General features: G+C 37.0%; 1 protein-coding gene across 3 annotated transcripts; it reads left to right on the top strand.

Moving 5' to 3' along the window:
* The first annotated feature begins 228 nt into the window (after window positions 1–228).
* Window positions 229–25,243, top strand: LOC109044717 (uncharacterized). Of its 3 annotated transcripts, none has more exons than XM_019062556.2 (24): window positions 229–447; window positions 1,702–1,774; window positions 2,142–2,259; window positions 2,770–3,003; window positions 3,973–4,402; window positions 5,044–5,191; window positions 6,265–6,456; window positions 7,037–7,268; window positions 7,657–7,830; window positions 8,399–8,641; window positions 9,647–9,885; window positions 10,465–10,533; window positions 12,251–12,487; window positions 13,256–13,358; window positions 14,234–14,364; window positions 14,645–14,890; window positions 16,009–16,068; window positions 16,757–16,993; window positions 17,706–17,826; window positions 18,816–18,946; window positions 19,907–20,173; window positions 21,507–21,626; window positions 22,401–22,569; window positions 23,029–25,243. In XM_019062556.2, exons 2-24 carry the CDS (start codon window positions 1,712–1,714, stop codon window positions 23,226–23,228), a joined length of 4,164 nt encoding a protein of 1,387 aa, XP_018918101.2. In that variant the 5' UTR covers window positions 229–447; window positions 1,702–1,711; the 3' UTR covers window positions 23,229–25,243. The 3 variants fall into 3 exon arrangements, with proteins under 3 accessions (XP_018918101.2, XP_018918099.2, XP_018918100.2); XM_019062554.2 differs by having other exon boundaries at window positions 8,399–8,731; XM_019062555.2 differs by having other exon boundaries at window positions 230–447; window positions 8,399–8,731; window positions 17,727–17,826.

Raw genomic sequence — 25,243 nt, 5'->3', positions numbered from 1 at the left:
CCCATTTGGAAAAATGGAACTGCAAACTAATGAAGTCCCGAGGATGGAAGCGACAAACGTCGCATTAAATAGAGATTTAAATTGAAATATATTTAGAAACTACATTTTTCCGGTATCTTTAAAATCTAACAAGCTGAAACTGGATAAGTAACATACTTTCGCCCTGAAAAACTTCTCTGGGATATCCCTTGATTGCAAACCTGGTAATCAGGGTAAGATGGCGTCCAGGTAGATGTGACGTCATTTTCCAAAATGTCAATTGTTCGTGACATGTAATCTTTCATAATTTTTTACAGTCTAGAAATGTTGAAAAATACTTGATTTTCCCATGGATTTTAGTGAATTCTGATTGCGAATAGGCGAATCTCTTCTGTCTTGCTGGAACTACGAAACCGCCCTCGGTCAAAGTGTGTAGGATCTTCTCGAACTTCATCGTATCCTACCCTGGTACTTTAAACTTTTGTTTCCTGTTTATCATAATTTTGTGAAATCCTCTTCGTAGTAGCTTGTTCTTACTGATCACTCTACATTCCATAAGTACAACCCAATAACGATCGTAATGCTGCAGGAAATGTAAACTGTAATTCCAAGCAGATTGGTCATGTCAGTTATGTCAATGAGTGCAAGACTGCCTGCGGACAATTGCCCTGGAGCATTTCAGTTTATTCGTGTCTAAATGCATTTGCAACCTGTAATCGCACAATACCATCGCACTCGTTTTTTCTGCAACTCATTTCAATCACAGCCTAAAGCAAGCAATTGGCCTCCTCCTCATACATTTCTAAGGTCCTAAGTTTGAGGCTGTCTGATCTCGCTGTGCAATTTTTTACGAAAGACTTATGTATTAACCCCACCCAATAGTACACCTATCAATGCTTGAATCTGTGAGACAAGCATGCACAATGTTTGTCAATCCTAAGATACTGATAGTAATTCTTAATCTAGAATCATAAATCTTGACCAACCCATTTCAGAGAGCTTAACCTTAAACTTTCCTTTAACCTCAACTACAGCCTCTATGCACTAACATCAGTGAGGTGGAACTTGGATAACTGTACAATTTCATCATAGAAACGACTCAAGTAATGTAAGCAATGTATAGAATCGCAAAATATGTGGCGTAGTAAAGAAACTTAAGTTGCAAATGTCCCTATCGCTTTGTAAGTACCGCCTGTGCCTCTAGCAAAATGTTCTATTTGTATTTTTGTGAACTTTCACAGAGAGAGTCATAAAATTAGTCTACTATTTTTGCTTTTAAGCCAACCAGTCAGGTTTATTCTTGGAAATTCAGAAAAATTTGGTTAAAGAGGCTCTGATAACAAAATGTAAACATGTATACGGTGAAGAGCCTATCAGTCCAGGTAGTTTTAGAACACCTTGAGTTGTCAGAAAACTTCCCAAGCACATATGAATCACCTGCGTTCTCAGTGGGGCTTTAACAAATCTCTGTTTACGTAGATTATCAAAGCATCTTATGAAAGAAGAAAGGCTGCTATCGATCTAAATGGTCATGTGAAGCTACCCTATTTTGAAACGTACAGTAGCTCTAAGTTAGTAGGCTTTGGTTAGCAATTGTGACTGCATTTGTAAATCACAATTGGACCCATATAGTACATGATAGTTTGTTTTGACAAAAAATTTGCTTTGTTTTGTTCTTTTTCATTCATTGAATATTAAACACTGTCTGCCTCTATTTTGCAGGTGAGACAAGATGATCAATCTCACAGTGAAGACTTTGGATTCCCAGAATCGCTCATTCTCTGTACCAGATGAGGTAAGATTCACTACTACTACTACTCTTGCTACTCAAGTTAGTATTTAGATTGTAAATGCTGTAGCTAGAAAAGTTTTCCAGGGACCGGTGAGGTTCCTTGGGAGACCAGCAATTGAATTGATTCTCCATGAAATCAAATTCAACAAAATGTAATTTGTTTTTTGTCGATGATAATACTCTCCCCTCAAATGTAAAAAAAATTTCTAACATCGATTTATAGACTCTTTTCTGGTTTAATCTAACAGTATCAACTTTTTTTTCTTCTTTTCTTTAAAATTTTGTTCTAGATTTTTGTAGATTTCCACGTGTACTTTTTATTTTTAATTGCAATATTCTTATTTTTTTCCTTGTGTTTGATAATTTGCAGTACACTGTAGAGCAGTTCAAACAACACATCGCAGAGGCAGTCTCTATTCCAGTGGAATCTCAAAGGCTCATCTACTGTGGTCGAGTTTTGGATGATGAGAAAAATCTTACAGATTACAGTAAGTTGGACTCTTTTCCATGAATTCTCATTTTAAGTTAGGGTTTAATGATCATCAATGTATTCCATCATAACCTTGCAATGTATATGAAGTATTATGAAGGTTAAGTAGATTCAAGTATTATGTAAGGCACTGAAATAAGGCAGGGAGATCTGATTGTTAACTTGCCTAATGGAGTCTTATGAGGAGGGAATGGGTTATATACCTACCCTTGAAGTTATTTAATCATTCAATCCTAATGATTTTACAGTCCAGCAATAACAATTTCTCTTGTTGTAATTTTGCTTGATGGTTTTTTACATACTTGATTTTTTTTTTTTTTTTTTTTTTATTTATGAATATAGGTACGTATAGTGCGCTCGAGAATTATTGATGAATGTTGTTCCATCTTTTATTGCTTTAGCTTGAAAATTACTCCTGATATGAGCATGTTGAGTGGAGATAGGCTCAGACAATTTTTCATCCTTGCAAGCATATTTTTATTTTGTCCTTGAACTGCTTTTATTTCAGATCTCGATGGCAAAGTCGTTCATTTAGTGGAACGTTTGCCTCCGTCACGGCTCGGACCTTCGTCTAATTCAGATGGAAACAATGACGGTCCATCCACCCGCGGTTCTCGCGACTCTCGAGCAGACCGAATGCGGGCCTCAGCTTTACGCAGAACTCGTCTGGGTACCCAAGCTAATGGCGGCAACGCTATGTATTTGGGGGCGATGGCCATCGATGATTTAATGGATGGGCAAGGTGTGTAACCATTCATTTTTCAAAATTCCGAAACCATTTTCTAAAGCTACTTTTTTGTTCACATTACTACTATTATAGCTGAAACCTGATTTTTATTTTTTTCATTTAGTATAATAGTATGGAGCTCATATCAGAGGACTTTAAATTTCATTCCTCCCTTTCTATATTATATCATCCTTTCATTATATATTGTAAGTAAACAAGGTCTCTGTCTTAATTAAGAACCTGGAAAGTCAGAGAATTTATGGTGACCTGCAAAAGTCATGGCATATATAGGTAATGGGACAGTTGCGCTGGTCACAGAATCGTGTTTTGATACTTGATTCTTGTAGATTAGCAAAAAATAATATCTGTCCAAACCGCAACTTTCTACCTTCAATATTACTTAACCGAGAAATCGCCCTTCGAAAAGTCAGGTTTTTGACATCATCCACCCTTGAAGACACCCACATCCGTGACACCCTTGGTTTCTTTCTCTTTTGTTCAATCAGTGATGCAGAGGGTGCAACGCGAAACTTCAACGACGTTAAACGTAAAGAAATTCAAGAAACAGACGGATTAGCACTTCACAGATCTTCTTATCAGGAGAAAGTGCACTCGCCGCAAAAAGATTAGGCGGTCAGTCAGTTCACCTCAGTTTGTTTACATTTAATGTCGCTGAAGTTTTGCGTTGCACCCTCTGCATCACTGATTGAACAAAAGAGAAAGAAACCAAGGGTGTCACTGCCGCAGTGGATGACGTCAAATACCTGACTTTTTAAAGGGTGATATCTTGATTAATATTGAACTAATATCTAAACTTTGAAATACCGTTTTCTCCTGTTATTAATTACCTTTAAAGATTTGAGCTTTTTTTGTCGTTTGGCAACGGTCATGATCTTTAAGGTTGGTGATGTTGATTTGGAGAAAATCCTGTTATACTATATTTGTTAAAGTCTTTCCTGAAGATTGTCTTCTGTAATTTTCCAGGATTGAATATTCCTCAGTTAGGTGGCCGTAGGCTGCTTCAAAGCCGATTTGACCTCGCAACTTACATGGCTGAACAGTTAGATCAAGTGGTACACCGTCTAGAACAAGCCTCAAATCCAGATCAAGCCTCTGCCCCAGAACAGCCGGAGCCCCCGACAGCCTCTGAATCGATCCCACAGAACTCTGACAACACCGTTACAGGGCCTGATCCCTTGGACCTGGCTAGTTTTCTTGTCCATGCTACAGTGGCAGGAGCTTTTGGTGGTGATGCAACTGTTGAGCTTGAGATTAGACCGGAAACGGAAGATCAGTCCCAAGATGGAACATCGCAGAATGAGACGGCTGATAATGATAATACCAACGCAGCCAGTGGCCTAGGGAGTAGCTCTGGGCCCTCGTCAGCCTCAAATGAAAATGAAAATCAGTCATCGTGAGTAATCTTCAATTTATTAATTTTACTTTAATCCAGTCAAGGTGAATTGAAGTAATCAAAGGAGGAAAACTGCTACAACGTTGTGCTGTTGCATGACTGGTTTCTTCACGCAGAGATATTTTCTGTTCCTAGTCTTGGAGGTCATGAAAGAAAGTAATCAATAGGTGCAAAGCCACTGGCAACGAAAGCTTTTTCTTGTTGATGATTGATCGAACTGAAATGGGTGGATCATATCAGTTTCGTATTTTGTTTTGACGCCATCATACTTTTTCAGATCAACTTCGGGACTCACCAGATGGAAAGAAAGTGAAATTCTTTCAAACATTGGAGCCAAAATATAATCCTACAAAAAGTAGGACTTAGAAATGACCTGATAAAGATGATAGCATCCAACCAGCATTAAGTCGGAAAGTCTAACCTCAAATGTTTACCAATCCGATTATGATCTCTCCACCATTTTAGCAGCATTTTTGCTCGACTGATCATCAACGAAAATACGCTTCAATTAGAACAGAGCTCTCTTCGCAGTGGCATTTGGATTATATACATGATTGTGTTTTCCTATATTACCATCCCAATTTTTCAAAAGAAGAGCAGTATGATTTCTTGTGGTTGACAGATTAATTCCTTTGTTTCAGTTCATCAAGCTCACAAAGGCGACCCCAAGCAACCCCTGCAAACTTAGGCGCATTGTTACAACGTGTTGAAGGTATCAATGACCGATTCAGACCCTTCTTGCGGCAATTCGCAGACACCATGGTGAATGATCCCACTCTCCCTGCAACCGTGAGTATATTACCGTAATGCTTAATAGTAATTGTTTGTTTGGTCAAGCTTTACAGGTCCAATTTCATCCTTGACATGAAATTATTGCTGTAGTTCATGGAGAAGGCTTATGACTTCTGTGTTTTAAAAACTTTTCAATGAGTTTTTTTTTGTGATTAATTAATGTCATCATTACTCTGATGCAGCTACAAGCTACTGTAATTGAAAGGAATTATCGTCAGAACGTTCATCCTTGAGAACTAATTTTGACCACCTTATACCATCTCTTTTTTGAATCTTAATCTCTGAAAGAGCCAGACATTGTCGAATGATATGATTTAAAGTAATTTATTAATTCACAAACTGCGTCCTATTAATTCGTTTTTTAAAAAATGGGATTTAGTCATCCGTATGAAAAAGGGAAAAACCCACTAAAAATGTGGTCTGAACTTGGATTAAATTTTTATTAGAATTAAAAATTTGAGCTCTAACAAGTATCAGTATAAGACTGAGGTGGGAGGGTGTTCAGCATAGGCAGGTGCACTGGGATATTAAGCTGGGATCATGCCGAGAGATCTATACCTTTTTGGGTTTTATTAGACCTCACCTATAGATTACCCGTCAGTGGTCAATGAATCCAGCTTAGCATCCGGCAAAATCCAAGATGGCATCGAAATGCTATCATAAATGAATACTGAATACTCATCAGAGCTCAAAGTTTTTACTCTAATTGAAGTGTTTGAACTTTTGGGCTGTGCTCTCTCCGTTGAATATCGTGGACCCTACACTATTTTACCACCTTGTCTCTGAAAGAGCATATCGTCTTAAATCTGAATATGCGTAAATGTACTGTTTTCAGATAGATGTTTGTAACCAAACTATTGGTTTCTTTGCTACCAAGCGAATTTGCAAATGAAATGTTCCATACGCACATTTCAGATATCGGTAGTTGCTTTGATGTGGATTGCTGATAGCAATAAATCATTAAAAAGGCTGCACCACTAATATTAACAGTACAAGAGGGTATAATTGAACATTTTGGTAATGATAGTTTAGTCAGGCTCTAATTTTTGCCTTATTGAACTTTTTTACAGGGTGAAAACAGTGTTGAATCCTTGCAGCGTGTAATGGATGGAGTTAGTGAAGGAATGCATTTCCAAGGTCATCTTCAACATGCAATCAGTGAGCTCATGTATGACCTTTCCGAATCACCTCCCAGGTCCTTGCGATGCAGACCATTGCTCATTCAACAGCCAGCAGTTTTTCAGAGCACAATTCCAATCCAAGTAAGCATATGCACATGGTTGAGCGTCAAAAACAGTTCGTTTTTTTCATAATTGCCTTTAAATCATTGCCATGCCATCAGTTCAGTGCTATAAAAAGAACAACTCAAAATTGACTTCAGAAAATATTGTGTTAATAGTAGCATAATATACTGTGTCTAACATAAGGCTGGGAACCTTGGGCCAGTCTCTTAATTTAATGCTATTTTTCATTTTGAAAGAGGGACTATTTTGTCCTCTCCACAATCCTCCAACCCAAGAACAACCCAACATTGGCTCCTACAACTGCTGTACTAAGGAAGAATGCTGTACGAGCCATCAGGCGATGCCAAATTACTTTTGATAAAACACGAATTTCCTGGCGAAATTTTGAATATTTTCCTTCCGATTTTTCAGATAATTTTGTTTGCAATTTCGCCTTAAGTTCCGGAAAATCTCAAGGAAAATATCAGTAACTTTCCTCAAAAATAAACGTTTTATCGAAGGAAATTTGGCAACTCTCAAATGTTCATACGGCGTTTTTTCCTCAGATTACTGCTCAATTATTGATGGTGTCAAACTCAAACTGCGATTAAATTTTCAGGCTGTCATTCCGACCAGGAACGCTCCATCATCCCAGAACCAGAGCACCTCCGCTCCGGAAGAAAGTAGAGCGCAGGCGGCAGAAAGGGATGCTGATGACGAAGATTCTGCAGACCGAGAAATGGAGATTGAAGTTGACGGAGGGGATAGCGCCGAACCAGAGCTAGTAACTGTAGCAGAGCCGCCAGCCTTCCTTACAAATACTCCATCCCCATCGGAAACACAACCAGCTGGTAAATGTAACTTCTAACTATAGTTTGGGAGGCCTCTGAAACCATTTTAAAGATCTGTCTTCTTACCTCAAGTAGGTAACACAAGTTTTGTAATCAGCTCTAAGCTGCTTCTTTGGCATGTTTTAGTTGAACTCTGCCACCGAAGAGATGTTCTCTGAAAAAATAAGCCTCTAATCAAGAACCCGTATCAAACTACAACCTTCAGGCATTGAGCACCTAAAAATTTTTGCTTCAATCCTATCTCTCCACCCTCACATTTGGCGCCCTCTGTGGGACGGTGGCGGTTGGGTGTCATAGAATTGCCAGGAAGTGCTTTTAAGCGACATGTATGTATCAATGAACCTCATCCTGAAACCATTTTTGAAACTAACAAATTTCTCTTTAACAGACACTGCTGCCAATGGTGCGAGCAGCACGAATACTACTTCAGCTCAGAATCAGAACCAATCAAGCTCGTCTAGCTCAAATTCCTCAACTTCGTATCGCAGATCCAGAGTGAATTTTCCAGGAATCTCCGGAAGGCAAGGTGGACGACGCTCCGGGCTTTCCTCTCTCATTCCTAGTAAGTTTATTTATTCCTCTCATCTGACGCATAGCCTCTTGTTTTACTAATATGTGAATCAGGAAGCATGTTATATGTACCTTTTTTTTTTGTGGAAAGGAAAGATAATTTATTTTTGATAACATCTTCTTGTTCTATTTGTATTGGTATCGTTTCATCTTTCACTCTAGCACTTTCCATATCAAATCTGCCGCATGCACCCCACAAACCAGATCAGGAAAGAGGATCATGGAAAAAAGTGGAAGTCATCAGAAGTAATCACGAAAAATCTGGAAAAATAATCAAGAATTATAATCTACAAAATTAAATAGTGGAATGCCTTAGGCAACTGATTATATTTCAAGAAATTCAAAAACATACCTGGAATTTTCAATTCCATCATTGAAGTTTTGTAAAAATGTGTGGATGCATCATTTCATTCATAATTGTCACTTTGGGAGAGGTCTTAATTCTATGAAGTTGACATCTCTTTAACCTTATTGTTGGGAAATTTTTAAAAATTTATATCTTGTCACGGGCTGCTCAGTTTTCAAAGCCTCATTGTTTTGTTTTTCTCTCCTCTTCTCAGACATGTCATCCTGTTTCGACCCATTCTTGCCCTGCAACTCACATCACATCCGTGAGAGACGCCGCAACTACTTCTTCCCTCCAGGGGCGGCGATCGGCCGAATAACAACCGTCACAACTGCAATTCCGACCACAGCAATCCCGGCAACGGTGGAGGTCACAGCGACAACCGAGAGTCAAGCCTCGGCCCAACAGCCAAACCAAGGCTCCGGAAACCAGGGCACGCAGGATGGTGCGACTCAAGGTGGGTCAGCTGAATCTGATCAGAACGCGCAAGGAAGGTCAGGAAGTGTCAGATTGAGGTTTTTCGAAGATGCCATGTCGCGATTCAACTGTAAGTTAAATGTAGCACTCCTTGAAAATTGGAATGAGAAGGAAGATACCGGGAAATTCGGCAAATTTATTGACTGTTCCAAGTTTAATTTTTTACTGCGCCAAGACTTAGGTCTAGGAATTCAGTTTAGTGAGTTCATCTCCAAATATTAGCACCTGAAAAAGATGCCAACCCAAGTAACTTTAAAATTGTAATTGTTGGAACATGTCAAATGTCAGAATAATAATTTTCCTTCTCCTTTCATGCTTCAAGGGTGTTGTTGTAGGGATATGGTTATAAATATGCTCGGTGGGTGGGTGTTTTTTTTGTTATTTGAATTTTGTCAAATTTTATTAGATATGCCAAATTAGAGCTCTCCAATATATTTCTGACTTGATTTGCTTTCGTTAAGAAATTGAGTTTCTAAAACCTGTGCCCCTTTCACAATTTAAATTTTTTCCACAAGGCACGCATCTCCATTATTTTTATCTCCAAATTGATCTCCTTAAATGAACTTTTTTGCAAAAATGGTAGCTGCACCAGATAGTTTATCCATCATTCAGGGTTTCTGGCGGTCTGGAAAACCTGGAAAGTTAGGGAACTCAAAGGAAAAATCAGGGAATTTCGAGAGTAGCATATCGGCCCAGCAACTTTAACTGGTGCCGTTCGATAGAGCAGGAACAACTTCCAAGTGCCTTATTCTTTCCTTTGAATCTCCATAGGTAGAAATTTTGTCCATAGTTCAGCAAAAGTCAAAATAATTATAACCCGTAAGGTAAAAAATCTAAGCGGAGGTTTTATCGAAGGTCAGAGAAAGTCAGGAAATGTGAATATTTTGGAGTCAGGGCAAAGCAAAAAAAGTCCCGGAATTATTTTTTTGCATTTAATATTTAAAATTGAACAAAATTTCAACAGCTCTTGATATTTTCTTTGCAGCAACCTTGCTTGGTAACAGCAGAGGCAACAACGGCAACGCTAACGGAACACAGTCAGGAAACAGTGGCAGCAGACCTCGTGCACAAGCCTTCATTGGAATGTCGCCAATCATGGAGATGATCTCCGAGCCTGTCATCAATCTTGTCGCCAACTCTGATGGTCAGTCTCGAGTCATCAGACTGCCTGCAGGCAACTATGCGTCCATGTTCTCGGAGATGGCAACTGAGATGGCTAATGCTGTAAGTTTTTATGAAAGTTTTTTTTTTCCTCCTCCAAAACTTTCTCTGGCTTGTACAGCTAAAGGCTGAACTCTGTGAAGTTTTAAAAATGCAAATTTTATAATGCAGTATATTTTTCCTGGAACTCTGTAAATTTTTACTTCACTCCTCTTGACACCGAAGGCTCTCAAACTGCAGTGAACATCTTGAATTCCTGCTTTGTTCTCTCTGTTCAATAGGAATTATCAAGAGCAATTACCTGCCACAAGCTGTTCCAACTTCTTAAGATCTGCGTAAACAATGTCTGAGAGAGCCGTTCCTTCTTCTTTTTTTCAAGAGTTTTGACTCAGAAATGCCTATAAGCCGGATAGAAGTGTTTGTAGTTCTATTTTTATAGAATCCTTTAATGACAAGTTTCTCGTAATTCCATGTTATTCCTACAATATCAACAAATACTTCAGCAGCTATTCTATTTAGCTCTAAAAAAATATTGACTCACTTGTCAAGTCCTTATGTTACTTAAAATCTATACTGCATATTATTCTGTGTATTTGCAGTATGTATTGGTATTTTACTGTGTATTTCTTGGAATGTTCACAGGTTTCGCAAGCTGCTTCTGCTTCTTCTCAAGCTAATCAGTCAATACTTTCTTCGCTTCTTCAAATTACGGTAAGCGATGAATGTTAACAGATTGGTAAATAAACATTTAGTTGAAGCCATCCTTTAGCCTTTTTTTAAATTTTTTACTGATATTTTTTACTTATCAAGGTTTTTTTGGCCAACAAGTGCGTAGTATCTGAAAATTTCTGCTAAGCTTTTCATTTAGTGATAACATTGTATTTTTCGGATATTTTCCCTCCAAAAATCTTCTATTTGGCATTGTACTTGTTACAACCAATCAAAAAACAACTGTGATTTGGATCAAAATGGATACATTATTTGTGCAGTGTAGCCCGTCCGGGCATTCTGCTTTTGTACTTGGAGTAGTTATGTGGAAAAAAATCACAATTGAATCGGTTTATAACGAAAATAAAATACAGTGGACTCTCGATAATTCGAACCTCGATAATTCGAAAACCTCGTTAATTCGAAGGAAAGTCTGTTTCCCTTGAAAATCTCTCGATAATTCGAAGAAAATCAATGTATTTTTCTCCCCTCGTTATTTCGAAATTTTTAAGCTGGCGCGGCCCTCTATAATTCGAAATTGCGACAAAAATTCTCTCTGTAATTCGAAGTGTGGGAAGTAAATATGGTCCTCCCTCTATAATTCGAAATAAGACGGTACATTCCCTCTACAATTCGAAGTCGACTGTTCGTGTACCTGGGTGTCTGAAAGAGCTGATACGATTGTCAACATGTAAACAAGTCCCGTGAGTCTCCCCGCGAAAAGCTTGATCAGCTGATTAGTAAGCAGCTGATTAAATATAAATAATTAATAATTAATAATAATTTATATGATCATTTTTACTTTCGGTATATTTTTGGTCATTTTTGGTGTAAATCCGTCCATTTGCCCCTCTATATTCGAACCTCTCTAATTCGAAATTTCTCCACATGGAATCTCTTTAATTCGAACTCTCTTTATTTCGAAACCTCGCTAATTCGAATAAAAAGCAGATTCCCTTCAATTTCGAATTATCGAGAGTCCACTGTAATTGCCAAAATTGAAAACACACAAGAAAAACGATGAAAATTGTTTAAATCAACCAGTTCTACATTTTAGAGCTCTTGAATATTGAATCATTCAACTTAATTACTTCTATGATTTAAAATTGCTCGAATAATACAGTTTTTATTGTTTTTCTCATATTATAATTTCCGTTGCCGAATTCTTTTTGGAAATAATAGATTCAATTGAGCATGCGACTGTAGAGGCAAGCAAACTTACTGCTCTCTAGTAAGAGATCATCAAAGCAGCTCCACTACAGGCTGGAAAAACAAGAAGGAAAACGCTTCATTGGGATTCTTATTGAAGTTTACTGCACAGTTTCCATTTAATAAAAACCTCTATTCAATGAAGTTTTTCTCATCTTCCTTCAAGTTTGATAAGCAGGCTCGACTGTATTTCCACTAATTTGGCAAGATTTCTTCTAGCAAATCTTAAGGATCTCTTGAACAAGCATTTCAACTTCTTGGAAGCAATCAGGCTCACGGTACCAATTCGACGCTAGTGAATTGTGATACAATCACAGAATTGAAAGAACTCACCGGTTCTTTTGCTTCCTAGATTGGCAGCATTAACAGCAGTCTTTTAAATGCCATGATTTTATGATACTTCACCGTTTCGACTTCTGTCTGAAATCTGGTCTATTTGTCTCCAAAAGAAACCTAGAAATTTCAGTACATAACTATGTTATTAAATCCTTGTTCATCATTTTGCTTCCAGAGTGAGTCCCTGTCCTTCGACGAAATCATAACCTCACAGAACGGAAATATACCCTTGATGAACATTTTCAGTCGTCTTCAGAGTTTCATCCAAAGAAGGATCCCATCCGTTGCTACATATCAACCCAATTCAAGCTCCCCCTCGGATCTAATACTTAACTCATACCATCTACCGGTTTTCAGACGACCCGTGAGAGAGGTTCTTTCTGAGCTGGAGGATTCCGTTAAAAGACTCCTGGTGAGTTTCCATCTCAAAACTTGTCTGTACGGCTGAAAGCAACTGTATTGGTATTTCAATAAAACTTATGGAAATGGTCAAAACATCATGTAATTAACCTTCAACAACGTGGTTGAAATTACGCCTAAATTGTGAAAACTTTTCGTGGAGCTACCACAGTTGAAAGAAAATTAGTTTTTGTTTGAATTTAGAAAAAACGAATATAATTCTGGAGTTGTTGTGAAAACTCTGCTGATGAGAGAAATATTTGCTTAAAGCTCCATAACTCTTTAAATAAAAGTCATACCAAAATTTTTGCCTGAAGTTCCGTTTCTCTTTGATTATGAATCGCACCCAAATTTTCAGCTGGGAACACTGGAGAAAAAAATTATCAATTTATAGTTGCACCTAGAATTTTTTTCGCCAAATTGCCGGCAACAGGCTGAAACGATAAAGGCTGTTGAGTAAATATAATTTGCGCATAAATTTCTAATTTTGTCAAAGCCCTGGAAAAGTATTGTAATAAAAGTACTGGTTTTTTGACAGCCAGTTTTAGTAAACACCTTGCTTATGGGAGAAAATAAACGCGGAAATGCCCTTTGGAGGCAACGCTTTCTCATTTTTCTCTGTAATTTTTTATGCTCCTGCAGCCAATTTTAACGATGAGTACCTTTCGAATGGAGATGTATAATTTTCGGGGATATTATTGTCCCCAGCTAGGGAATGTGCATAGCTACTTATTTTTTTTCTTTCTTTTTTCACCTGATTGATTTTGCTCTCATCTTCCAGGAGGGTGTACCCATGCGGAATGAACAAGTGGATGTTATCAGTAGTGTAATGAACGTAATCGAGGTGGAGCTCTACATGTTTCTTGGAATTCTAGTTTATAGCTGTAAGTTTGATTTATTCATTTTCATCCTGTTCTTGCCTTGTTCAAGCCTGTTATTCTTGCATTTTTGTCACCAGGAACCTTGGAAACTTGGATAGTAGGGATGTGAGAGAGAACACTCATATGAAGTAAAATTTCATTTTGAAGATTTTTATTACCAGATTTTTTCTTTGACCGCTATTGGAAATTTCTACAGTATCTGGTTCAAGTTAACAGTAAGATCTTGATTTATAGGATTTTACAAAACTGACCAGTTGCTCTATTAAATTGCGGAACCTGTTAATTTAGATTCCTTGAAGAGACCAGAAAATCGATGCGTCAAATCATGGAATCTGTTAAATGGCGATCCAATAAATGATAGCCTTATTGAACTTGGCATTTTCAAAATTCACTTGTACCTCTGGTTCAGGCAATTTTATGACCAATAGATTGTCAGTATTGAAGTGGTTTTCTTCCATATTTATTTCTACCACGTGCCTTCAATAAATTAATCAATTTTATCCAACGGTTAATCTTAATCGTAAAGAGGGTTGTCTGATGTGCCACACAGTTGCATTTTAGACCATTTTTGTTTTTTTTAATTTTCATCAATGATCTAGTGTCCAATCTCTAATGTATCGTGTTTATTTTTTTTCTAATGATACAAAGTTTTACTTACTCTATTTTCAAAAGGGCCATCTATGCTGTTACTTTTAGCAAGATTTGGATTTTTTGGATAGTTAGGCTAAAACAAATTATTTACATTTATGTGTTGTAAATTTTTTATATATAAACTAATTTTTCTTCATGCTAATGTATTTTTTGGTCATGCCAGTATACTTAGTTGTCTATAAATGAATACTTAATCCTGATTTTGCTCCAATTGCTTGTTCTTCCAGCTGATTCAAGGTCATTCCAAAGAATGATGTACTGTGAGTTGGAACATTTTGCTCGCAAACTGTTTCATGTCCTATTCAACTGCTGCCAAAACGGGCTTGTCGGGGTGCACCAAATTGCGCAGGCTTTTATCGTAAGTAAAATAGATTAACTATCAATCTGTTGTAATAACAGGGTTATTGAAATAAGTTATAAAGAAAAATCAATAAGTAAGTCATCAAGAACAAATCTTATAGTAATCACAAAGTGGGTTTAGCATTTCAATAAATATCCTAACAGTCTCAATGCTTATCAGTCTAAGAAGTACATACTACTTGCTGGAAAATTGCTTATGATAATCGACTCTTAAGTAATGATTTGTTCTTATTTTGATACAAATTTGTCTAATTCATCTCTTGCTTTGTGATGCCTAGGCCTCGGTGATGAGCAGTTCAACCATGTCCATCTCTCAAATCATGAAAATGTGGATAGTTCATGCGACAGTGTCTTTCTTGCGTGCAAACCTAATCATCAACCCTGAGCGGTCAGACTTGTTTGTCGCCCAGCAAATATCGGAAGAAGGAGCCAGTGGAAGTAGCAGTAGCAGTAGCAGTAATGGTATTTCCTCTTCAAACAGGAGCGGTGAAAGTTCCTCAGAGACGTCTATGGCTGTGCCCACAGTAAGTGTTCCCGATTTTGCAGGTTTTTTTTTTATTATTTTAAACAGGTTCGCCACTATCAGGAAATATCAAGAATACTGGAAAAACCAGGAAATGTCAGGGAATTTTTAAAAGGCAGGGAAAACCTGAAAATGTCAGGGAAAATGATGAAATTGGTAATTCACTGGTGTGATGGTAATCACACTGGCAAAAGTCACTAATTTGCTTTCTAGAGTAGGTTTGACGTATTGAACAACAAATTTTGCCAAAAAACTATTTCAAGTTATGTCTTTTTAACCATCTGGCATGTTTTTAATTATCAGGGAATTTTACTCAAATGTATCAAGGAAATATCAAGGAATTTAATTTTCTAAATTTTGTGGTAACCCTGTTTAAAGAGGTACGAGCAACCTCAATAGAAAATTTGCAGGTGTCTGAAATTTGATGAATTTCATGTTTACGTGGAAACTACTGAGTGAACTGTACACGAGGATACCCTTGGTTCATGAATTGAACCGTATTGGAGAAGATATGACGAAGTGATCCAATCTGCTAAAATACAAGTGTTTAAATGGGAAATGCTGCCAGCCGACGTCGCTAGGCGCTGTATTTTCTCACTTTTTAAATCTATTTTTATACTATTTCCCGTATCAGAAAAGAAATTATCAAAAATACTGTGAAACCAGCTCTTTAAGCCTTTTCAGATGAAGCAATGAAACATTTGCATGCAATTTCTCCATTGTGATCAATATTTTTTCCCTTTTTTACGAGAGCTAATGAACTAATTAATCAACAAATAAGTAACTAATTTGAGAAATTTGAAATTCCTTTTGAATTCCCTCTCCGGTGTCTCTCAGAAAAAGTTCTGACATGATGAACTGAAAGCACATACCTTTGAGTTGAAATAGTAAATTATATAAATTGGTTGAATAGTTTTAAAAAATGGGTGCAGAGAAAATGAGGGTCAGCAGGGCACAACATTTTCAATTTTGATCATCACTCCTTGTGTGTTCGATTGACTTAAGTTATACATAAATCCGCTCAACCAAGCTTATTGTTAGTTAGTCAATCCTGACTTTGTGACAAGTTGTCTTATTTCCTTCAACTTTTTAATTTTTTGTATGTATTATTATTTTCAGACCTCTGAAAGCTCATCGTCTGATTCTGGATCGACCTTGTCAAATCTAATGCAAATAATTGTAAGTAATCTACTTTTTTCAGTTACGTCTAATTTATATATGTTTGTAGCATGATCGTATGTTACGATCACAATTAAATATGTTTTTTACATCAAGTCTCTGATAATCTTGGCAGGTGTGCAGAATTCGATAAATATCAGTTATAAGTGGAAAAGACCAAGTGAATTCAACCCAAAAGTATCCTTGATTTCGAAATTGAGCAATTATAAAAGAAATTTCGGCAGAAAAATCTAATTTGCTGAAATACATCTGTTGAGGTGCTAAATGTTGCCGCAAGACATCACATCACAAGAGTGAACATTTCCCTATTTTTCAATCTGTTTTTTGCCGATTTCCTACTTCAGAAAAAAATGTTAAAAAATTCTATGAACTTACCTCATTATGAACTTTCATATTATGCAGTACAATTTTCCCATGTAAATTCTTTACTACACGAAAGTTTGGATCATGGGTTTCTTCTCATAAATTGACAAGATGAAGCAAAAATTATTTCATAGATCAGTGTCACGCTGTCATCTCTTAAAACTCCTGTATTGAAAATAAGGTTAAATATCAAGAAATAATTTAAATATTGCACAAAATCATGGCAATGTCATCGTTTAAAATGGTTTTTATGAATCCCTGCACCATTGCAGACTTAAACCTATTGAAATTTCCTCCAAATTTGAAGCAAATTTTCAACTTTCAGAGTCAGAATGTAACTTTGGGAGACGCTGTACGCCTTTCCTGCGGAATCCGAGTTTCATTGGCCAATGTTGGGAGGCAGCTGGAGGATTTCTTGCGCAGGAGATTCCCCTCCGTCAGGGAGCTCCAGCGAGGACAGTTGGTCATCGACATCATTCGCAACTCCTATGGAATGCCTCAGCTACGCACTCCTGTACGTGAGCTTTATGGAGAGCTGAGAGCAACCGTAGGATCAGTTTTGGTGAGCTAATTTTCCACAGATTTTCCATTAATGCACTGCCTGTCATTGTGTCTTGAGTCCATCATTCCCCCCAACCCTGTGGCATTTTCTTTTTAAAGTTCTCCTTTAGATTTGTCCATATCCAATCAAAATTCATCCAACCTGATAATAATCGTTCAAGTCAGTCTTTTTAAAAAATATTGTTGGTTAATGTGATTCTCATGGAGTCTTTTTTTAATAAGTGTTATTCACCATTCAATTTCTGTCCATGTTTTATAAATTTTCAACTAATGACATCGCGTTTTCTTTTTGAATTCTGGGAAGGCGATGTTCTAAAACAAAATCATTGATGTTCAATGCGAAAAAAACGCAAGACTAATTTATAAAACACAGTCAGGAGTTGAACCACGCACCTTCTGAAAAAGGAATCAGTGCTCTGCCACTTCGCCTTTTGATGGCTGTGTGTGCCGAGTCACCAAACCGCATGCAGTGCACAGAAGACTCCCCTTAAGCGCCTGGTTTTGAGAGAAGAACTATAACTTTTAACCTTTGCATCTTAAGAACTTACAACTCTTCATTCTTCTTGTGGCATTGTATATAGTGTATATGAAATACAGGAACTTTATGTCGGCCTATGCCCCTTGCCAAATTCGAACCAGGTGTGAGGTAAACTACAATATCCCCCCTTTGTATAGTGATCAGAAAATACCCATACCTTTTCTTCTTTTTCAAGCCTGGTTTCCTTTTTTACCAGACTTTTGCAGACATGCGAGAAGGGGTCGACGCAGTAGCGGCTGTGATGGATGTTATTGAATCGCGTCTATACGTATTCCTGGGCGTCCTGTTTCTTAGTCGTAAGTGCTCTTCATTATTTTTTGATTTCTGATTTTCCTTCTTCTTGACAATTATTAGTAAAGGATTTTCAATTTTATGCAATTTTGGAGTTTTAATATTTTACTTGCCAACTTTTTCCTGGGTACTTGTACCTGCCAAGCTAGAATAACTTGCAAAAATAAACTTAAAATTTGAAAATTATGAATTACTATTAGTGGTGGTTGCTGTGATGCGAGTATTATCTCATGGATGTGCCCTTAAGAAGCCTTTCTCTAGCTCAAAGATAGTACGGCAGGTAGAGGAAGAGCTTTTAGCTTGGCAATGTAATAAATATCCGGCATAGATTAAACCAACCACTACAAACTTTTTTAGTCCATAGTAGTATCTTAATAGGCAATCACCATGACAAAATGTATGTTTGTTCAAAATCTAAATTACGCCCAAGGGGCAAAAATCCTAAAGATGAAACCTTATGGAAAAGTAGACAGTAAATGGTCCTTAAAAATTAAATCAAGATTTTGTTCTTTTTAGTAGTAAGTCTGGATTGTAAAAGTACACAGAGTTCTAGACTATTATTAGAAATAGTAGAACAAATAATGCCCGAATGAAGTAAATCTCTTTGCCAAAATAATTCTTACAAGGAAGAAAAAAAAGAAAACCTTCTCGCATGGTCCAAATTATCAAAGCAGACATATTTCAGGCTCTGGCCTATCCTCACCGTAATTTCAGGCTAGAGCCTAAAATGCATCTGCTGCCCTAATTTTGACAATAAAAGTGAGTTTTAGTCATTCTCTCTGTTAGAAATTTCCTTGTACAATCCCTGTTCCATCTGGTAATTCTTACAAGTATTGCTTGCTTCCCGCCCAGGCTCTCTCAGGAGTAGGAAAGCATCTTGCAGCACTGGGATTGTTTTATCTCATATCAAAGAGAAGCAAACACAATTTTTCCGTTTTACCATTTCATTTTAAAAATATTCATGCCAGTAATCCATATTTCTTACACTTTTCAGCGGACTGGGAGCAATTTGAAGTCACCATCCGAAGTGAGTTGAATCTCCTTGTTCGTGACTTAATCACCACTGTTTACAATTGTTGTGAGCGCAACCGTGATGGATTACTTCAAGTCTCTGAAGATATGCTGGTGAGTTACTTATTTTTCAAAACTCTAGCGGTAGAAAATCAGTTTATCGACCCATTCCCATGCTTTGACGAAAGTTTTCCTCAAGGGTACATGGAGAAAGAAGGTATTGACAAGCTGGCTTGTCCAACCAACTTCGTGAGCATTCCTCTTAAGTCCGTTTAATAACTACAAATGGCACCCTGTGTATGGGACAATCAATGTTTTCTCGACACCTGGAACTACAGAGCAAGCTGCAGGAAACGACGGCATTTACAAATAAGCTTGTCCACGCATCTTGCAGTTATTCAATAGATGGGCTGATTTTACCTAATTTAAATGGCATGTTAAGGTCCGGAAAATGAAACACAAGTGGCGTGGCAATGGGTTGAAAAAAAACTGTTTTGATCATATCTGGACTCTAACTGCGCTTAATAGCTCTCTGTTAGCTTTTTATATTATCAATTAAACTAATTTTTTTTTTTAAGTTTTTGATTCCATAAGACACAGTATACAGATAATAATCCACTCTCATCAAAAAAAGACATTTTACAAGAAAAACCTATCATATAATTTTAAGAGAATAGACAAAGTAAGGCCACTGGAATAAGATAAAAGACCCAAGAGGGGTAGGGGCTGATAGATAAACTAATGGAAAATTCAAGCCGAATTAACCAAGTAAATGGCATGCCTTGGCAGGGGAAAAACACAAAACGCTGATAAAAAGAAAGATACCGAAAATAAAAGATAGCAAGAATATGGAAATGAGGGGGGAGTAAAATGTGAAAAAGAGAGGAGACGAGACAGATAAGAAACTGAAGAAAAAAGAAAAGAGAAGGGAGGTTAATTGCAAGAACGACAAAGAAGCAATGTAAATTAAATCACAAAAGAGAAAAATTACAGTAAGTGACGGTAAAAGAGTAAAGTCTTCGCAAAAATAAATTTAAAAATTAAACTAATTTAATCATGATTTCTTCTTTGCAGTCGGGCATCATTAGATCAAATCTGCCACAGCCCCTGAAAATGTGGGTTGTGTACACAACGATCTCATACTTAAGAACAATGCTGAGTTCGAATATGCAGAGGTCAAGTGAGACAGTCAGAGAGCGGGCTGCCCATCAGTCGTCGGCCAGTGCGACCGTCTCCAGTGCTGCAGCAGCAACCCCCAGCAGAGAATTGCCTGCAACTGCATCAGCTCCAGTTAATGATGTTCCTGTTCCCACCATTCCTAGATCTGCGCCTGCGCCTGAGGTTTGTCAATGGTTCCCTTGCTCTGAATTAGACCCAATCAGAAGCGGATCCAGCAATTTGGCATCACCATGTTTCCTCCCTTTAAACCTATGTTAAATAATCAATTCTTGTCGGAACACCTGGCCCCTCCAAGAATCGATATATTTCTAAAAAAATACAATAATTAAAATGGGTTTAAATGGAAAAAAACAATATTGCCAATTTGCTGGATCTGCCAATGGACCCAATATGGCTATTAATTATCACTGGCTGATGCGTGCTAGTTAACCCTTTCCGGTCCAATGTTGGATATATTTGTTGTGAAAAAGAACAGGTTTAAGTCCAATGTCAAATATAATAGCCCAAAAGTTTGAACTTCTGCGCAAGCCCGATGTTGGGTATATTTGACTGCTTTAAATTGTGTTAGTAAAATTTGTTGTAGATAAAAACATATATTTCGTCATACCGAACCCCCACAACCATCAAAAATTAGTTTAGAAGGCTTAAATAGATGGAAAAACTGAGGAGCGTAGGAGTGACCGAAATTCGGAAAAAAGACGCGGACTTGCCACGGCGGCCGTGGAAAACTGCCGTGGACCAGAAAGGGTTAAAATGAAACAGGTGGATTCTGTTAAAGGGACAAAAGCAAAGCATTTTCATCGCACCTGCTTGGACTGAATGCACTTTCTTCCTTTATCGCATTGAAACGTATTCGTGTTTATTCATTCATTCAAATTTTTAATTCTAACCTTTCAAAGGTATTTGCTAAAAAAGGATGGACTGATTTTAAACTTCTATGTATGGATTTTGGCTCAAAATTTTCGTATTTTCAGATTTTGACGGATCAGTTTCAGAATCGTGTGGAAAACCCTGATTTTCAAAGACAGGACCTAGAGGGCTTTAGAATGGTGACATTTGGATTCTTTGGGGGTCAATTCCATGTTCGTCCATGAGGTTTCTGACTTTGTCAGACCCAAAATACCTAAAATAACCAAAATAAAGCCTTGTGCAGGTGGTCTGGGACACCATGTGTATACTAAACTTCAAAATGACCAGGAATAGTTTATTTTGCCTTCTTTGTTCGTAATTCAATGGCACAAAAAGACAATGATCGAATCCAACATGATTATTTTCCCTGCACATTTTTGAACTCCAATTTTGGAGCCTTTTTTCTTAAGTTACCTTGGCGGATCGGCGGGTCAACAACTGCTGCGGGGAAAATTTTGCATCCTATCACACTTGAACAACCCACCTACCTCACAATCCTTCCTTTTCTTCGCTCCTGTGAAGGATCTGCGTCCAACCTAGTTTTTATTTTGTATCGTGTTGAAATAAAATTTGTCTTGTTTTCCAGCGCATGGAAAGTGAAAGTATTGAAGCGGAGCTCCCACCTCTCAACTCTAGTTTACCGAATGAGCCTTTACCAGAAGTATCGATAGGTTCTGAGGGCTGGCATAATCACCTGCGTCGTCAGGTATTTAATTTTTTTTTTATTAATTCAATTTTCAGCCCTGTTTTCTTAAAATTGACACAAAGAAAATTAAATTCCAAAACTGTTTGTGCTCAGGAAGTTGTGAAGAACATCAAATAATAATAAAAATCAGCTGGTGTTGAATTCCTTGGTTTTCAGTGTAGCATTCTTTGAAAACATTTGTACACGTGTTTGATGTGTGATGAAAAGGAAGGTAAAACACATTGATAGGCTAATTGCGAAACCTTTTTTAAGTCTCTACTGCGGAGTTTCAAAATTTCCGCTCCAATTTTATTCTTTCAAAGAGAAACAAGCCAAGTTTATCGCTTAAAATTTTTACAATATATTTTATCAGCAGAGAAGAAAAATCCCGGAATTTTTCAAGGAATCGCATCAAATAGCTTTCCAAAGAAAAAATAAAGCATGACCTAAGTCTGCAATGTTGCGAACAGAGATCGTCGTCTTGCACTTTGGTCATCCATCTAGAAATTCCTTTCGCTCGTTTCGTTCAGAACATAAAAAAGTTTGATTACTGAAGAAGAAATTTTTCTGATTGTAGCTTTTTCACTTTAATCTTTTGTCTTTAATAAAATCACTCAAGAAACTTCTCTTTTTCTTTTGAATTATGTTCCTTTTTTTCATATATAATAAAACCAACATTAAATTTATCTTTTACCACTCAGACTTTATAGATTAAGCATTTGGCTTCTTGATTAGATGCTCTGCAGACTTACATGAGTGCTAATTAATAGTCAAATTTGTACTTTTTGGTTTCAGGATCTTCAAGAATGGGTGCCGATTATCACACGCGATGCTCAGTATCAACGTAGACAAAGTCCGCAAAGACCATACAGCGATGCTTATTTATCTGGTATGCCAAACAAACGCAGGCGGCTTATCACTGCAGCCAAACCACCAACCAATCGTGTTTCTCAATTCATTTCAGGTATTCATTCGTCCGATTTTTTTCCTATTAATTTAAAAAACTTGTACCTTGTACCTACTTTTTCCAGTGCCATGGGAGTTGTATTTATCCCAATTAGTTGCATCTTTAAAGCCAATCCCACAAAACCCTATATGAACAATCTTTCCTAATTAAAAGTGAGTGATGTTTGTAATAACGTACCAAAAGTAAGCTTTAATGTTGAGTTGTATTTTTTTCAACACTCCTCTGTTTCCAAAAACTGAATCCATAAAGTGCATTTAATTCTTTTGGAAGCTGCAGAATATTTAGCCTAATAATTTTTCAAAAGGGATCATGCCAAAGATGACTCAAATTCTTGCATCCACTGCGCTATCCTAATTTAATTTTCACTCTCATACTTTTCCTTTTTTTTCTAGGAACATGTGCCCTATCTAAGCTTTTTCATGTTTCAAATTATGAATAAGTTTTTTTATTTTTCAGAATCCCTTGAAAGGGCAATAACCTCTGCAGACGTAGGCACTAGCTCTGTCACAAGCTCTGTAGTCCAACATGCTGCTGTGGACCCAACGTTACGCTCTGCGTACGTACAACAGCTACGGGCAAGAACAGACCTAAGCTCGAATCCAGATTTTAACCCTAGTAAATATCCCAACGCTTCTAATTACTTTAAGAAAAAATAAGCGTTCTTGTAACATTGTAATATTAGAATCAATTGTCTTAGTGTTGCAGACAGAGCCCAAAGGCTCGAGTGTTCTCGTTAAATAGCACAAATGCTGCACTGCAGGTCCGTTTGTTGTGTATGTGATATTTGTCTTTTAAGTGCCACGATTTTAAGGAAGGTGTCTGTTTAACGGTTGATGTAAAATACTAACGAGTTTTTTGCAAAGTTCCATCTAATCAAATATTGCTACTTTGAGCGGAGAAACGTAAACCAATAGTTACATTGAAAGAGCCAATGTTCCTATTTCTTCTGCCATGGTGCTTACTATCAATGGTAAATCTTTTTAATTTTGCATAGCATGGAGGAGCTTTAAAACTAAATTTCGAGTGGAAAGTGAAATTCTACACTATAATTTGTTGTTCAAGGTGTTTACTTCGATCAGCATTCTTAATGCAAAATTTTTGTCGTGTGACGAACTGCACTAGTTTTATGTAAACAATTTAAAATGATGTAGTCACAACAAAATGCCAATTATAAACCCTGTAAGAGTTCCATCAAATTTGGCGTGTTGTTCCTACCTTTTATGTCAGTTAAACTCTTTTGTTGCAAGAACACCCTAGTGACTTCTCCATCAACATTTTAGTAGAGACTAGCAAGGTGAGCGGTATTTCTGATACATGTTCATGATTGCTGTCTGAGTCTCCGAAGCATTTAAAAAATTTACAATAATACTGCCGTATTCCTCTTTTTTTACTGTTGATTTGTATGTAGTAGTTGCTTGTTCAATCCTGTATAGATAACAAAACGCAAGACTGCAGAGAATTACTTTTGTGTAGTCAATCAACTCCTTTTTTTTTTTTTTGTTTAAATGTGGATCCATATCTCCGGTGAAAGTTTCAGCGTAGTTTTTTTGTCCGATTTGTAATCACTCTTGCCTCTCAAACATAGAATTGCACTTCTAAGGCTGGCTGTATTATTTTTGGTGCTGGCCAATTCCGTGCAAAATTTTTGTAGTTCTGAGTGTGGAAATGAATTCACCTCTAGAGGTCCTCTGTTTCTGACATGCCGGAGTTGATATTCAAAGTTCCCGGATTAAGTTTAGTTCTCAGCTTTTCATAGGCTGTCAATTTGTCGGCCCCTTAATTGTTATCTCCGTGTAATCATTTTAAAGTGTTAATCCAAGAATTTCAGCTTTTTTATTTAATTCTTAGAGTTTTCGGACTGGTTTAATAAACTTCCAACTAATGATGAATTGTTTATTTCAGTGGACTGTATGGCGAAAACTTTAATGCCACTCTAGCACTATACTTATGTATGTATCATTGTTGAAATTTGGCTTTTTAAACAAGCGTTTGAAGCCTAGTTTCTGGAAGTTTTTTTTTTTTTTTTTTTTTTTTTTTTTCCATTATAACAAATCCATGTAGCGTTTAATGTTATAAGAGGGTGTAAAATTAGCAGCTCGTGTTTTACAGCAGGGTACTTACAGATAAAGAAAATCAGAAACTGTCAGTGAATTTCATCTTGTCAAAGTAATCAGGGAAAAGTCAGGGAATTCCATGAATTAGACTCAATATTCTGAAAATCCTGTCCGTCTAATCGAACCGATTCTCACAATCAGTTCCGGGAAAGACCTTCAGACCATTGCTTTTTTATAGATAGTTGGCCCGTTTTTTTCTAAGTGTGGCATTATTTTTACTGTCACGTCATCAGTTCGTTTGTAGTCTCTTTGCAAGCTGGTCAAATTTTTAGCTTGCGGTTCTAGCATTACCGGAAAGTGTGATTACAATCTAAACTTATCCATCTGTGAACAAGTTAACAATTTTGATTTTAAGATGTGAATTGATCCCCAGTGATTAATCTGGTCAGAAAAAATTTCAGGTGTCTTACTTTCTTTAGACTTATGAGCAGATGAACCCTCTCAATTTTACTGCGTATTTGTATCACTGACATTTTTTTTAATGCTCATACCTTTTGTTAATTTAGTTGAAAGGTCAAACTTTTTAACAGAGCTTCAATAAATTTTCACTTCAATCA

This window comes from Bemisia tabaci, chromosome 10 (genome assembly GCF_918797505.1).
Source record: "Bemisia tabaci chromosome 10, PGI_BMITA_v3".
NCBI lineage: Eukaryota > Metazoa > Arthropoda > Insecta > Hemiptera > Aleyrodidae > Bemisia > Bemisia tabaci.
The sequence above is the reverse complement of the archived record's forward strand: the minus strand, read 5'-3'. Positions and strand labels throughout refer to the sequence as shown.